At 39.2% G+C, this 15,750-nt stretch overlaps 1 protein-coding gene across 3 annotated transcripts in view; it reads left to right on the forward strand.

Annotated features, from left to right (window-relative positions):
- The window catches only part of MSRA (methionine sulfoxide reductase A), a 379,556-nt gene that overhangs the window by 179,546 nt on the left and 184,260 nt on the right, over window positions 1-15,750 (forward strand). For all 3 annotated transcript variants that reach the window (XM_061200754.1, XM_061200755.1, XM_061200757.1), the window contains one exon: window positions 7,382-7,501. In XM_061200754.1, the coding sequence (XP_061056737.1) occupies window positions 7,382-7,501 (120 nt within the window). The remainder of the gene's footprint in view (window positions 1-7,381; window positions 7,502-15,750) is intronic.

Genomic DNA, 15,750 nt, shown 5'->3' on the forward strand with positions numbered 1-15,750 from the left:
CAAAACTTATAGGATGCAGTTAAAACATTCCCAAGAGGGAAGCTTATAGTGATAAATGCATACATTGAAGAAAAAGAAATATCTCAAATAAACAACCTTACTTTACACGTTTAGGATTTAGAAAAAAATAATCTAAGCCCAAAGTTACCAGAAGGAAGGAAATAATAAAGATCACAGCAGAAGTAAATGAAATCAAGACTAGAAAGAAAACAGAAAAAAATCATTGAACCTAAGAGTTGGTTTTTTGAAAAAGATAAACAGAATTGATAAACCTTTAGCTAGACTAACCAAGAATAAAGGAGAGAGGGCTCAAATAAACAAAACTATAAATGAGACATTACAACTGATACCACAGAAATACAAAGGATCATAAAAGACTGCTGTGAAAAAGTATACACCAACAAATTGGATAACCTAGAAGAAATGGATAAGTGCCTAGAAACATACAACCTACCAAGACTGAATCATGAAGACAGAAAATCTGAGCAAACCAATTAAGGAGACTGAGATAGTAATAAAAAAAAACCTACCCCTTCAAAAAGACCCAGGACCAGATATCTTCACTGGCAAATTCTGTCAAACATTTAAAGAAGAATTAACGCTAGTCCTCAAACTCTTCCAAAAAAACTGAAGAAGAGGGGACAGTCTCAAACTAATTTTATGAGGCCAGCATTACCCTGATATAAAAGCCAGATAAAGATGCTACAAGAGAAGAAAACTATAAGCCAGGATCACTGAATACTGTAGATGCAAGAATTCTCAACAAAATATTAGCAAACCAAATTCAACAGCACATTGGAAGGATCACACACCATGATCAAGCAGGATTTATCCCTGGGATGCAAGGATGTGTCAACAGCTGCAAATCAGTAAATGAGATATACCACATTAATAGAATGAAGGATAAAAATCATGACTCTCCATAGATGCAGAGAAATCGTTTGCCAAAATTCAACACCCTTTCATGACAAAAGCTCTCAAACAAATTTGAGAGGTATAGGAGAAACATACTTCAATGTAATAAAGGCCAAATATGACAGACCCACAGATAATGTCATAGCCAGTGGTGAAAAGCTGAAAGCTTTTCTGTTGGGATCAGCAACAAGACACTCTCTATACTCCTATTCAACATAATACTGGAAATCTTATCCAGAGCAATTAGGCAAGAAATGGAAATTAAAGGTATCCTATCATAAAGGAAGAAGTAAAATTGTCTGTCGATGACATGATCTTATATATAGAATACCCTAAAGACTTCACCAAAAAACTGTTAAAAGTAATCAATGAATTCAGTAAAGTTACAGTAATGCAACATATGAAAATCAGTTGCATTTCCATACAGTAAAAATGAAATATCTGAAAGAGAAATAGAGAAAACAATCTCACTCACAATAGCATCAAAAGCAATAAAATAATCAGGAATAAATTTACCCAAAGAAGTGACAAATATTTATACTGTAACCTATAAGACATTGATGAAAGAAATTGAAGAAGACACAAATAAGAGGAGAGATATCTCATGTTCATGGATTGGAAAGATTAATATTGTTAAAATGTCCATACTACCCAAGGCCATTCTATAGATTAAATGTAATTCCACATCAAACCCAATATCAAAATTCCAATGGCATTTTTTACAGAAATAGAAAAAATAATCCTAAAATTTGTATGGAACCAAAAAAGATCCCGAAGAGCCAAATCAATTTTGAGAAAGAAGAACAAAGCTGAAGGCATCACACTTTCTGATTTCAAATTATACTACAAAACTATAATAATCAAAACAATATGTTACTGCAATAAAAACAGACACATAGACCAATGAAATAGAATAGAATAGAATAGAGAGCCCGAAAATAAACTCATGCATATATGGTCAACTAACACTTGACAATGGAGCCAAGAATACTCAGTGGGGAAAAGTCTATTAAATAAATGATGTTGAGAGAAATAGATATTCACATACAAAAGAATGGACCCCTATCTCACACCACTCACAAAAATTAACTTGAAATGAATTGAAGACTTGAATGTAAAGATCTGAAACCATAGAACTCCTAGAAGGAAACACAGAGAAAAAAAACTCCTTGACATTGGCCTTGGCAATGATATTTTGGATATGACACCAAAAGCACAAGCAACAAAGCAAAAATAAACAAGTGACATTACATCAAACTAAAAAGCTTATGCACAGCCACAGAAACAGCAGAATGAAGAAGCAATGGAATGGAGAAAATATTTGCAAACCATGTATCAGATAAGGGGTTAATATCCAAAATATATAGGGAACTCATACAATTCAATAACCCCCCCTCAAAAAAAACCCTCCAAATTATCTGATTGAAAATGGCAGAGGACCTGAATAGACATTTTTCTAAGAAGACTTACAAATGGTCAAGTACATGAAAAGATGCTCAACATCACTGATCATCAGGGAAATGCAAATCAAACCCACAATGAGATATCACTTCACATCTGTTAGAAAGGCTACTGCTGAAAAGGCAAAAGATAACAAGGATGGCAAGGATGTGGAGAAAAGAGAACCATAGTGCACTGTTGGTGGGAATGTAAATAGGTAAAGCCATTATGGAAAACAGAGTGGAGGTTCCTCAGAAATTAGAAATAGAACTACCGAATAATCAAGCAATCCCACTTCTGGGTATATATCCAAAGGAAATGATATCAGTATCTCGAAGAGATATCTGCACTCCCATGTTCATTCCAGCATTATCAGCCATAGCCAAGAGATGGAAACAACCTAAGTGGCTATTAACAGACTAATGGATAAGGATGGTGTGCTATTGATGTGTATATAAATATGTATATGTATGTGTGTGTGTGTGTGTATATACACACACACACACACACACACACACACACACACAAACATAATATTAGCCATAAAAAGCAAAGGAATTCTGTCATTTGTGACAATGTGGGTAGACCTTTAGGGCATTATCCTAAATGAAATAAGTCATACAGAGAAAGACAAATACTGTATAATTTCACTTACATTAGAAGCTAAAAAAACATACAAATTCATAGAACAGAGAGTAGAATGGTGGTTTCCAGAGGTTGTTGGGGGAATTGTTTACAAACTTCCAGTTATAAGATGAGTAAGTTCTGGGGATCTAATATTCATCATGGTGACTATAGTTAATGATACTGTACTTTATAGTTGACAGTTGCTAAGAGAGTAGATTTTAAATATTCTCACTACAAAACATTGTAATTGTGTGAGGTGATAAATGTGTTAACTAACCTTATTGTTTTAATTATTTCACAATATATATGTGTGTCAAATATGTGATGATGTTATAAATGTCATATGTCAATTATATACCAATAAAGCTGGAAAAAAACTTTTAAAAAGTTAAAAAAATTACATAGTACCACCTATAGTTTTGCCAAAGGATGAAATCTGAGGTTGATCACGCCTCTGGATCCAGCAGCAAATTTGCAGGAAATATTGAGGATAGAGGAACAAGTTGAATTGCACCACAAGAATGCAATTGGCAAAATCCACGCTGTGGGAAATTCTGCAGGTCAAGTGGCTCATGGTTTCTTCAATAGATAAATTAAAAGGAAAAGAATGGAGAGGAAACCTGTCAATTGAAAGAACTTTAAAGACATAATCAGATTTTTAAAAATGAGCAAGACCAAAGTATAGTATCAGAATGGATAACTTGAGTGATAAAAATATAAAGAAACATAAGGAAGTGAATACTATAAAATTCAGACAGTGGTTAGTTTTGGGGGGAGGAAGGGAGTTGTGACTGGGGTGTAATACAAGGAGGGATTTCTGGGGTGGATGGCAAAGTTCTAAATCTTGACCTGGTTGGTGGTTAGTAGGCCATTTGAGTAATAATAGACATTGAACTTTGCATCTGTTTTGTGTGGTTTTTCTGTATCTGGTTTACTTTATAATAAAAGGTTAAAATATAAAATATTTTAAATAAAAGTGCACAGTACATCTTCTTTGATGATATTCATGTTGTTTACTAGACTACTGTAAATTCTGAGAAATTCTGCCATTAATAAACCTTGCTTTGTTTAAACACACACACACTGGAAGCCAAATAAAAGAATGCTTAGGTTATACTGGAAGCCACTAGATAAAACATCTGATTGCTTCAAGGAGGAGTTTTATTCTTAGAGCTACTGCTTATCCTAAGTTAAGTACCTTTCTAAAAATTTTGACATTGGTTATATAACAGTTCCCTGGAGGATTATTTCAGCCACACATGGTCCCCTTTGGAGACCTTTGTCCAGCTGGAGCTAGTTCATTCTCCCTGTTATCAGAGGTCTTATCTTGATCCTTATTAAACATAAAAGAGGGTTAAATATCTCTCTACCTGCAATAAATTTTTGTTTGGTCATTTTAAGTTTTATATCACGAGGATGTAGTGAAGACGTAAAAGATACAGACTCTGGGGCCGTCTGTGTGGTACTGTAGACAATGGTCAGGATAGGCTCGTTGCTAAAATAGCTCGTTATATACCGTGTGTGGAGAATACTGAAGGCGTGCAGTACTCTTCGGTACCATCACTGTTAGTTGCTGTGAGATACAGAAATATTTTATTCGGTGAACTCCTCAGATTTCTGAACTTCAGGGGCTACGGTGCCTCAGCTTGGCACACCGCACGGCTCCTGGATGCCTTTGTGGCCTTTTATGTTCAGTAATGCTGCCCAGCTCCTTTTCTACCTGTCCTTCTCCAGAGATGCCCTGTCATCATTCCTGTGATGGTTAATTTTATGTGTTGACTTGACTTGGCTAAGGGATGCCCAGAAAGCTGGTAAAACATCATTTCTGGGTGTGTCTGTGAGCGTTTCTGGAAGAGATTAGCATTTGAATCAGTACACTGAGTAGATCAACCTCACCAGTGTGGGTGGGCATCATCCAATCCACTGAGGGTCTGCACAGAACCAAATGGCAGAGGGAGGGTGAATTCACTCTCTTTGCTTGAGCTGGGACACCCATCTCCTCCTGCCCTTGAGCGTCAGTGCTCCTGGTTATCAGGCCTTCAGACTTAGACTGCGATTCACATCATTGGTTCTCAGGCTTTCAGGTTTGGACTAGAATTATAGTACCACCTTTCCTGGGCCTCCAGCTTGCAGACTGTAGCTCATGGGACTCCTCAGCCTCCATAACTGTGGGAGCCAATTCATCATAATGAATCTCTCTGTATATATATATTTGTATAAATCCTGTTGGTTCTGTTTCTTTGGAGAACACTGACTAATATGATTCCCTCATCCCAGGAATGCAGGGAAGTAAAATTAGCAGTGAATCCTTGTTTCAGAGACTTGAGGATAGTCAATTTTTATAACTACTCAGTAAATATTTAGTTATATTCACTAGCAGCAAACAATTCACTTGTAAACAGGAAAAATGGTATCTAGCAGTGTGTAACTTGAACAATGCATATGCTTATGTTTTTCCTTGAATTTTTTTTTTCCCTTAAAAAATGTATGTATTTTTTGTTCTTAAAGTAACGTAGGGACTTCCCTGGTGGCGCAGTGGTTAAGAATCCACCTGCCAATGCAGAGGACACGGGTTCGAGCCCTGGTCCGGGAAGATCCCACATGCCGCGGAGCAACTCAGCCCGTGCACCACAACTACTGAGCCTGTGCTCTAGAGCCCGCGAGCCACAGCTACTGAGCTCACATGCCACAACTACTGAAACCCACACGCCTAGAGCCCATGCTCTGCAGCAAGAGAAGCCACCGCAATGAGAAGCCTGTGCACCACAATGAAAAGTAGCCCCCGCTCGCCTCAACTAGAGAAAGCCCGCGCGCAGCAATGAAGACCCAACACAGCCAAAAAAAAAAAACCTATTCCTGGCTTCTGAAAAAAATAATAAAATAAAGTAATGTAAATCTATTACATACAGACTTGAAAAATGAAAAAGTATTTGTATATTCTCACCGCTGTAATATAATCATGATTATGATTTTATATATATCTTTCTAGTCTATTTTGGTATGAATTTTTTTCATAGTTTTGTAATAGAAACATGCATATATACTGTGATTTTCTCTTTTAAATTTAGCCTTAGGTAATTATGATATAATTATATACATATTTCCATATTGCATTGTTATCACAATAGTAATTTTTTTACTGCATTAAACTTCATCATTTGGCTCTATCATATTTTTTAACTGTTAACCTACTTTTGGTTAGTATGTTTCCTATCACAGTTGAGCAAATATATTTTTTATAATGTATAACATCGTGCACATTTCTTTTTGGTTGTTGCTCTGAATTCTTTAAGTAGTATATTAACAAGTGTCAAGAATTTCAGTAAACTTCTATCTAATTTTTCTTTTAGCTCTGTCATCGAATCTAGCAAATCTAGTGATTGTTAAAGTAGGAGGAATATATTAATTTGCCAACTGTTGTTCTACCCACGATCTTAATTATATATGACTTAATAAAGCCATGTAAAACTTGAGTGAGGCAGAAATCTTGTTTACATCTAGGAATTGACCACAGAATAGCAGTTGTGGACAGTTTAGAAACTCATGGTAGAAAAATGAAGATTCTTTATTTGGAGCCCAGGAAAAGTAATGCAGCATTTTAGATGTGTGTAAGTACGTGCATCCTTGGGAGATGGTTCTTAGTTTTCATCATATGTTCAGAGGAATCCAATAACTAACCACTGGTGTGAGCACGATGTTTGCTAGGTGAATGGAATGCCGTTTTTGTGAGTTTCTTTATTTGTTGTTCCCTCTTTCCCTGCCTTCCCCTGTCTCTCTTTCCTTATTCATTATGTTCAGTACTCGAACTCAGAAAAAGGTTCTTTTTGGTGAGCAGCGATTTATCCCATGAAAGTTTCTAATGACTTCAAAAATTTAAAAAAACTGAACACATGTGAAATCGTTAATCAAATACTGTGTCAATCTGTTTTGATTTGGGGAAGTTTTCCCATTTAAATCAGTAATTTAGTGTTACCTTCCTTTGTTAGAATTTTTAAAGAAAGCACGACCAGGATGCTGATCATTAAATAAATTTCTACTATTCCTACAACTTACTATGTTTTGACAAGTCCATAATGAACTGAGTGTGGAAATCATTCATCAAATGCAGTTATCCTTTTGCTGTGTTATTTCAAAAGGTATAGCTTTACTAACTCCATTAAAATTTGAGGCTTTCTAAGTTGTTGCACAACTAAAGCAAAGAGACATTCTGTGAAAATAACCTTAAATAAAATTCTTTTTAGGTGTTAAAAACTCTACTTCTTTAAAAGATAAAATCTTAGTCATTTTTGATTACCAGATGACAGGAACAACTTCTCTTTTCTAGTGTAACAGGGCTTCTGATATGCAATGACCACCTTGTTTTTGATAAAGGACTAATCAGTATCATATTTTTTCTTAGGAATGGGCTGTTTCTGGGGAGCTGAAAGGAAATTCTGGACCCTGAAAGGAGTATATTCAACTCAAGTTGGTTATGCAGGAGGCTACACTCCCAATCCTACTTATGAAGAAGTCTGCTCAGGTAGGAAGAATTTGCTCTATCATATAAGGAACAAGGACAGACTTGTCCCTGTTGGCGGATGACAGGATCTTTAAAATGGAAATAATTTCTTTGTGTGTTTTCTCAGTCTTCTCTTGCCCATTTCTATAAATATACTTGCTGGCCTTTCACTTCATATTTTTAGAAGATCATAGACTTCCTAAGGAATGTGTCATTTAGCTTTTGTTGCAGAAAAATCACCCTGAAACTTAAATCGCTAAAGCAATCATTTGTTACCTTATGATTCTGTGGGTCAGCAGTTTAGACTAAGCTCAGCCTGGCGGTTCTTCTGCTGGTTTCATCTGGGTTCATTCATGTGATTCCAGTCAACTGGTGGGTTGCCTGGGGGCTAGTTGGTCTTTGATGTCTTCGCTCATACATCTGGCAGTTGCTGCTGGCTGTCACTTCGTCTTGCCTGGGGTGAATTCACGTGATGGCAGATGCAGAGATTAGGAGCAGTAAGAGAGGACAAGCACCATTCTGCTAGTACTTTTCAAGTCTCTGAGTCACATTTACTATTGGTCCCATTGGCCAAAGCAGGTCACATGGTCTAGCCCAGAATCTGTGTGGGAGGGACTTCCCAAAGGCAGGTGTACAGGGAGATGTGAAGAAATTGGGACCATCACCACATCACTCTATCACCTGGGACAAATATATCATATACCAGACTTGTTTTCTTGAGGGAAAGACACTAAAAATCAGGCTATAATGAAGGGATTGGCAAACTGTGGCTTGCAGGCTAAATCCTGCCTGCTGCCTGTTTATATAAAGTTGTTTTTTTTTTTTAAACACAGACATGACTATTTATTTATGTTATCTGTGAATGTTTTCATGCCACAGTTGCAGTTGAGTGGATGCATCCGAGACAGTATGGCCTGTGAAACCTAAAATGTTTATGATCCAGCCCTTTACAGAAAAATATTTGCTGACCGGGATAGGCAGTTGCCTCCATGGCAAATTCTAGCTCAATTACCAGATAACCTTTCTGGAATTTGTTTTGTTTTGTTATTTCTGGCCTTCAAGGATTTCCTTTTACCTTTCTGCCAGCTCTGGTCGCATTTAAAACACATTATTTTTCTCTTAAAATTTTTTTTTCATTTTAAATATAAAAATGGTATATATTTAAGGTGTACAGCATGATACTTTGATATACATAGTGAAACGATTACTAATAGTCAAGCTAATTAACATACCCATCTCCTCATGTACTTTTTTTGTGTGGTGAGAGTACCTTTGATCTACTCTCTTAGCAAATTCCAAGTATACAATACAATATTATTACGTACAGTCACCATGCTGTACCTTGTATCTCTACAGCTAATTCATCTTACATAAATAAACGTTTGTACCCTTTGACCAACATCTCCCCATTTCCCTGGGAACCACCATTGTACTCTCTGCTTCTGTGAGTTCAATTTTTTTAGACTCCACTTATAAGTGAGACCGTGCAGTATTTTTTTTCTGTGTCTAGTTTATTTCACTTAGCATAGCGTCCTACAGGCTCACTCATGTTGTTGCAAATGGCAGGGTTTCCTTCATTTTTTTAGGCTGAATAGTGTTCCGTTGTGTATGTGCCACATCTTCTTTATCCCTTCATTGATGGACATTTAGGTTGTTTCATACCTTGGCTATTGTGAATAATGCTGCAGTGCGCATGGGAGCACAGATGTCTCTTTAAGATTCGGATTTCACTTCCTTTGTGTGTATACCCAGAAGAGAGGTTGCTGGATCGTATGATGGTTCTGTTTTGAATTTCTTGAGGCACCTCCATACTGTAAAACACATTTTTTAAAAGAATATTTTATTTACTATCTTAAGAGTTCTTAATACGGAGAGTTTATCTAATATACAGTCCACCACATTGACAGAAATGGGATTTTTGAAAAATATGTAAATAGTTTTATCGTTTAAAAATAAAGGTTTGCGTTGGTGTTATTTGTGGAGGGCCCTCTCAGCTCTTTGAGGGCACTGCGAATGTAGGCGGGGGGAATTGGAGTTTGGGAGTTTGTTCGATAATGAGCGTGTCGATTTGTTTGCTACAATATGAATTCTGATTTTGAAATGAAATTTGAACTGTGCAACAATGAAAATATCATGCAAATATACATATTCTTCTTTTTCTTGCTTCTGGAGAAGAATTGAAATATTCTGATCGGTGTTGAGAATGTGGAATATCGAACAAATACGTTAATGGTTAATCCATTTTTTTCCTCTGCTTCTGTTTCAAAATTAAACAAATGCTTATGCAGAACTATAAATAGAGAGATTCAGATGAACCCTGGAGATTGCCCAGGTGTATCCTCTTAAGTCTTAGGAATGGAAATGAATAGATTCCTTCCTGTAATTGCAGACATGACTTAATAGCCTAAGAGAAAAAGTTGCTAAGAAAACCTCCAGATATCTACTGCTTATACTGTTACTGTCTACCAGCAAAATGTTAATCATCAATTCGAATATCGTGGTTGCTGGTTTGCTCAGACTCTCTCCAATTCAGTTCTTCACCGTAACAAGAACAACATGATAATTGCCCTTTGTTGAACTCCTACTATGTGCCAGACACTGTAACAAGCACTTTTTGCATCTTTGCTTTTTTCCATCTAATCTTTCAAACAGCCCCATGAAGGGCCTCAGTTTCTCCTTTTTTACAGGGGGAGTGTTGAGGCTCAGAGAGACTAAGTAACTTACCCAAGGTCATATCTCCCGATCTCATTAGCTCTCAGCTCAAAACTTATGCCATTGACTGTGGTGTAAGTCACCCAGCTGTCATCACGGCCCAGCCATTCTCCATCCACCTATTTATGCTCCCCTCGTCCACACATTCTCTTTCATGTATACTTTTGAATCTATCGGTATGCTTTTTAATGATTACTGGAAGGAAAATACCAAGCAGTTTTTTTGGGTCTTTCTGATGTTTACAAGGAAAAAGGAAAAAACCCTTTTAAGATACAGTTCATGCAGACATCTGGTGCGTTAGAGGCCTGTAGCAACAGTGAAGTACAGAAACCACGGAGGTTGGTAAAGAACTCTCTATTTGATGTGACCACTACCTGCTAAGTTAGCGGTGGCATCCGGAAGCATGGTTGTCATGGAAACTTGTTCCTGATTGGAAAAAGATAGTTATAGGGTCTTATCCAGACTCAGAAGGAGAGATGATTTCTTTCCCCAGGCTTTTTTTTTGTTCTGATCATGAAAGGGAAAAACAAAAAGGCAGAGAGAAGCTGTGATAGAAAGATCTCTCTAGCACAGAAGTGGTGGAGCCTTCAGATCCCTGGGAATAGCGGGGAAGGAGAACAAACAAGGTCCCCAGCTAATTAAAGATTTTTGACCAAGGAGAGGGATAGGGGAGACAGAAAGCAGGTTATACTGGCTAGGCCTCCCTACTGGGGCCTCGGGTGCTCAAAGCCTTGTTGAACAAGTCAGCCCTGGAGGGGTCTGCCTTGCAAGAAAGAAAAACCCAGGCTCTGCTAAGATGTATAATCGTTGCTGAGGTTTCATGTGAGAGAAATACTAGTCTGTGCTCCAGTATTTGCATTAATTTCCAAATTACTTACTCTTGTGTTTGCAATTAAACTTGTAAAACTTTGGTCACAACCAGGAGTCTTTTGTAAAGGTATTCCTTTCTTCCTTCCTTCTTGCCTTCCTTCAAGAAAAGAAGCCCAAGGACCTGGATTGTGTGGCAACTGCCTTCTCTCACAGAGCAGGACGCCTGAGCCTGAGGTGCCATTGGGTTTTTTAGGGGCAGGTGCCAGAATTATAGGGCTAGCACTCAGGAAGGGGTTCTCAAAACCCACTGGGCTAGCTTTACCACTCCCTTCTACCCTGACCGACCATCTGGGAGATGCTTCCAGAGTCAGAGCTTGTGTCAGAGCTTCCACAAGTATCGTCTTGGCGAACAGATTGGTGATCACAAGCCATGGAACCAGCACCATTGGCTGAAGTTGGTCATGCCTGCTTGCTAGTGGATATGCATGTGAATGTGAAAGCAGGTGTGTGTCCAGACAGGCTGCGTATTAATGTCTGAATAGTGTTTGTGTGTGGCTACAGATGGGCCAGTGATTCAGAAACCTGAGCTGGAGTTGTGCTTAGGCACGTGGAAAAGACATATGACTTCTAGTACCAGCCAGGAGAGGAGGTGGCCCCCACGGTGACATTCATTAACTGCTCACCAAGGGGTCTGTTAATGCTGGGTGATCTGTGTGAGTCTAGAGCCTAACACATGTAGAAGACCCATGGGGAAAACAGTTCCTCAAGCATTTGCAAAGTTGCCTTTTGGGAATGAAGTATAAAATAAGCCTGTAATGCATCAGAGCCAAGATAGGCAATCACTTAGAAGAGAGCTTGGCTTCTGGGTCTTTGGGACCTCAGAGTAACCTGACGGAATGCCCTGACGTATGTGAAAGGAAAAGAAGAGAACCTTAGGAGGGAGGCTGGTCAGCCAGGTCCGCCAGGCCGGCCTGGGAAAGGGGAGGTCCTGCTGGCCCCCCACGGGTTGCTCTGTAAGGTTTGGCTGCTGGACAGACTCCCAGAGCCTGGCACCATGACACTTTTAAGTTCTGTCACTAACTCGTCTTGTTCTGATACACACTCTGTAGAAACTTCTCGTCTTTTGTCCTCCTGTGGAGGTTATTTACAGGAAGAAAATGCAAGGAGACCAGGTCAGCCAGACAGTTCTACTTCTCATTTCAAATTCAGTGAAATGCTATTCTGAGATGTATATCTCAGTCTATTGTGAGTTTAGTCTACACAGGTCATTCTCTCCATATTCAATTAACCTTGGGTTACATTCAGTGTAGAAATGGAACTTGGCCTTCAGAGCTGAGAGTCAGAAGCCTGACTGCCATGATTTTCCAAAGGCTGTGATTGCCTCCTTGCGTTTCCCTAGAGTCTCCGCATCCCTCACATGTCCATCATTTCATTTAAACCTGTTTTAAAAGTGACCACCCTCCTATAATAGGCACTTAAACTTCCTTTCCTCAGATTCATCAATTAGTGCTGGAGCTCACAGACTGAGAAACTTGCATCTCTCAGGTATTTTAGGCCTGAATTCTGAGTCCTCTGAGAGCTGCCCACCACCAGCTCCTGCACCAAGAACCCAGTCTCAGCTTGGATACAGGGTAGCATTGCTCACAGCCACCGTTTGGCTGTTTCTTGTTGTGCCTCAGATCTGTCTCTAAGACATGTGCTGAGAAGTAATTTAAGTCTTAGAGGCCGTCATTCTGTTCCTGAAATGATTTCCAAGGATTCATTCATTCACATGTTATTCCTTAACAGCTCAGTGTATGCCTGGCGCTGGAGAACCCATAAAAACCTGGAAGGGAACAGCCAGGAAAAGCCTAAATTTCGTGTAGGCTTTCTTGATGAATTAAATTCACCATTGATTGGGAATGTACTGCACGCAAGACATTGTACTAGGTACTTCATATCATTGTATGTGATACCAAGTTGAAAAATGCTAGTACCTGTCTTCCAGAATTCTTTCTCTATAGTTAAATGAAAGCTTGATCTTTCACATTTAAAGAGTTGTGCTGACCCTGGCTTTAGACACACACATACACACACACACACACCCTCACACACTCACACAAACCACACATTTGTTATGCAAACCAACTGATTAACTGGCATGCTGTTGCTTTCCTACGTTCATTTTAGAAGTAATTGAGCTATTCAGTTTCTTGAATACCCTGATAGAGAATTATTCTTACATTTTATAATAACGACTACACAGATGAAAATATGAAAAGACATTCTGCAATGGATAAGCATTCTGGGTTAATTTCAGTGCATTAGCCTAATACACAAATAACCCCATTTCTGGCAAGAAAACCCAGGATGTTCATTCACTGGGTAATATCTTTTCGTATTTTGCTTACAGATGTTCAGAACAATTCCATGTTTATCAGTCTATTCAAAAGCTTTTAGAAATCTGCACAGCCAAGTGGCACCAAAACCAGAAGCATGAAAGGGACTGTACAACTTTCTCTCATAAGAGAGATTTATACAGTCACCATGGAAAATCTGAGGCCCAGACGCTTTTCTTTATCAACAGAATACTCTGGTGGATTTTCATGCAACGTGTTCGGTAGAAGTCCCGAGCAGGAGCCAGGGCCTGGGAGGAGCAGAGAGTGGGAGGCTCCTGTCACCTTCCGGTGGTGTCCGTGCCAAGGCTGTACCACTCTCTGGACTCAGCTGCCTCTCTTGTAAAATGGGGGCAGTGCTGCTTTATGAAGCCCATAGGGTTGTGGTCAGGTTCTTATTTGAAAATAAAATTATTTCATATTGGGAGTAGGAAATCCAGGACATAAGCTTTCTATCACTCTAGCTCTTGGGTATATTAAAGATAGAAGTGATGGGTCAGGAAGCATCGCTTGGCAGGGGCCTGGGCTCAGCCCACAGAACGTGCACGCGGCACAGCAAGCAGAAGCCGTTTTCTTCTTTTCCTCTTCTGTGTTCTCAGTAGGTCATACCCACCCCCCTCTCCAAATGCACATCCTTATTTCCTCGATGCTTCAGAGCTCTAACAAAGCGTTGAATAATTTCCCCACTAATATAAAAAAAACTCAATATACTTTTTTAGTTTGACAATTTCTGAAGTGTTTGGGTGGATGTGCATGTCTATGTATCTTGCTTGAGATTAATGACCCCATTCTTTTTCAAAGTAGTGATGAGTTCTGTTATTAGCAGATTTTACCAAGCAATGTAAAACTCTTTCTAAATTCCTTGCAGACTACATTAAATCTCTCTTTAGTGCATAGTAAGTCTTATTGTACTCTTTTCAATGTCAGTCAAGGTAAATTACTAAGTTATTGACATGTCCCTGAAAATGCCAGAATTCCGGTGTTCAGTTCTTGCTATAAGCAATTTGATCACTTTTTGCTCCTCTTATATTAGACATAAAATTAACCTTGAACTTGTAGCAGGCAGGGTGAAAATGCTTACCTCTCTCAAACCACTAGCAGAAAGCAAGCCCCGAGGTCAGGGGTCCTGTGACTCCTAGTTATAACCTGGGTTCTAGGATCAAATACAACTTCTCCACGCATCATGCCCTTTTAAGTGAGGATGGCGATCAAGAATTCAGAGTGGAGGTGGCTGTTGAGTTTGAATTAAGATTTTGAGAGATCAATTATCATTTCAGTTAGACTGGAATTTTTTTTTTTTTAATTGAGTACTGGGGTTTTTAAATAGTTCTTATGTCCGCTGGATGCTCTCAGTGCTGTGTGCTATAGCCGGGAGCCGAGCTGAGGGTGTGACAGCAGAGCGTGCTGGAGCCTCTCTTGTTAACCAGTGTGCTGGCATCTCTCGTTTCTCCTGACCTCGGAACCAGAAAGGAAGTCATTCGACCAGCAGGTGTTGTTGCCTTGCCCTCTTTCAGAGCTTCTGCAGGTCTGGTTTCCAGCCTGGGCTGTGGGCCGTGGGGCCTGCAGAGTTGGGAACAGTCTGCAAATTGATTTGTCCACCAGGCAGGTCCTGAAGGTCTGAGTAAGCATCTCGCTCACATCTACTTCTGATTTTCAGTCTGTAAGGGAGATGACATTGTGAAAATGAAAGACACATTCATGCAATCTTACTGAACTCAGAGCAGCTTTTGGTCTTCACCAGTATGCCCTTCATCCCCAGATTCTAGAACCCCAGAGCGCCTGTACTTGTGCAGAGGCTTGACAAAATCACGTGATCTCTCGTGCTCACGCAGCCGTGGAACCACCATGCTAATGGGTTGTCCAAAGTTCCCAAAGCTGAAACAAAATAGACATGTGCGCCCTTTGCTAGAGATATTTTGAGTTTGCTACAATAATTTGATACAACATTAGACGTCACAGAGGAGGAAGAAGATATTTCTATAGCTTCAGAGGGCTGACAGCTGGCAAACACCAAAACATGAGGCAGCACAAGACCTCCCTCCTCAGGTGGTGAAGGAAGCATTCATGCCTTTCCTTCCCTGTCGGGTTTAGCGGCCAAAGACTCCAGTATGTCAGTGTCTGTTGTTTGTCATTTAAGAGAAGAGGTGGCAAATGAATTTTGATTCTTTGTGGAGTCTCTGAAGATACTGCATGTTTAGTATATTCTTCATATGTCCTTGATGTTTTCATTTTCTCTAGGTTGTTTAGCTGTTCCATCACCTCTCTCCTTGAGCAACTTAATTCACTGCTGGGAACAGGTGTAGTGGTCAAAGATCAACAGACTGACAGACTCTAAGAAGTTAAATGTGTCAATATTTCAGCATATCTGATGGT

Source organism: Eubalaena glacialis, chromosome 9, assembly GCF_028564815.1.
Source record: "Eubalaena glacialis isolate mEubGla1 chromosome 9, mEubGla1.1.hap2.+ XY, whole genome shotgun sequence".
Taxonomy (NCBI): Eukaryota; Metazoa; Chordata; class Mammalia; order Artiodactyla; family Balaenidae; genus Eubalaena; species Eubalaena glacialis.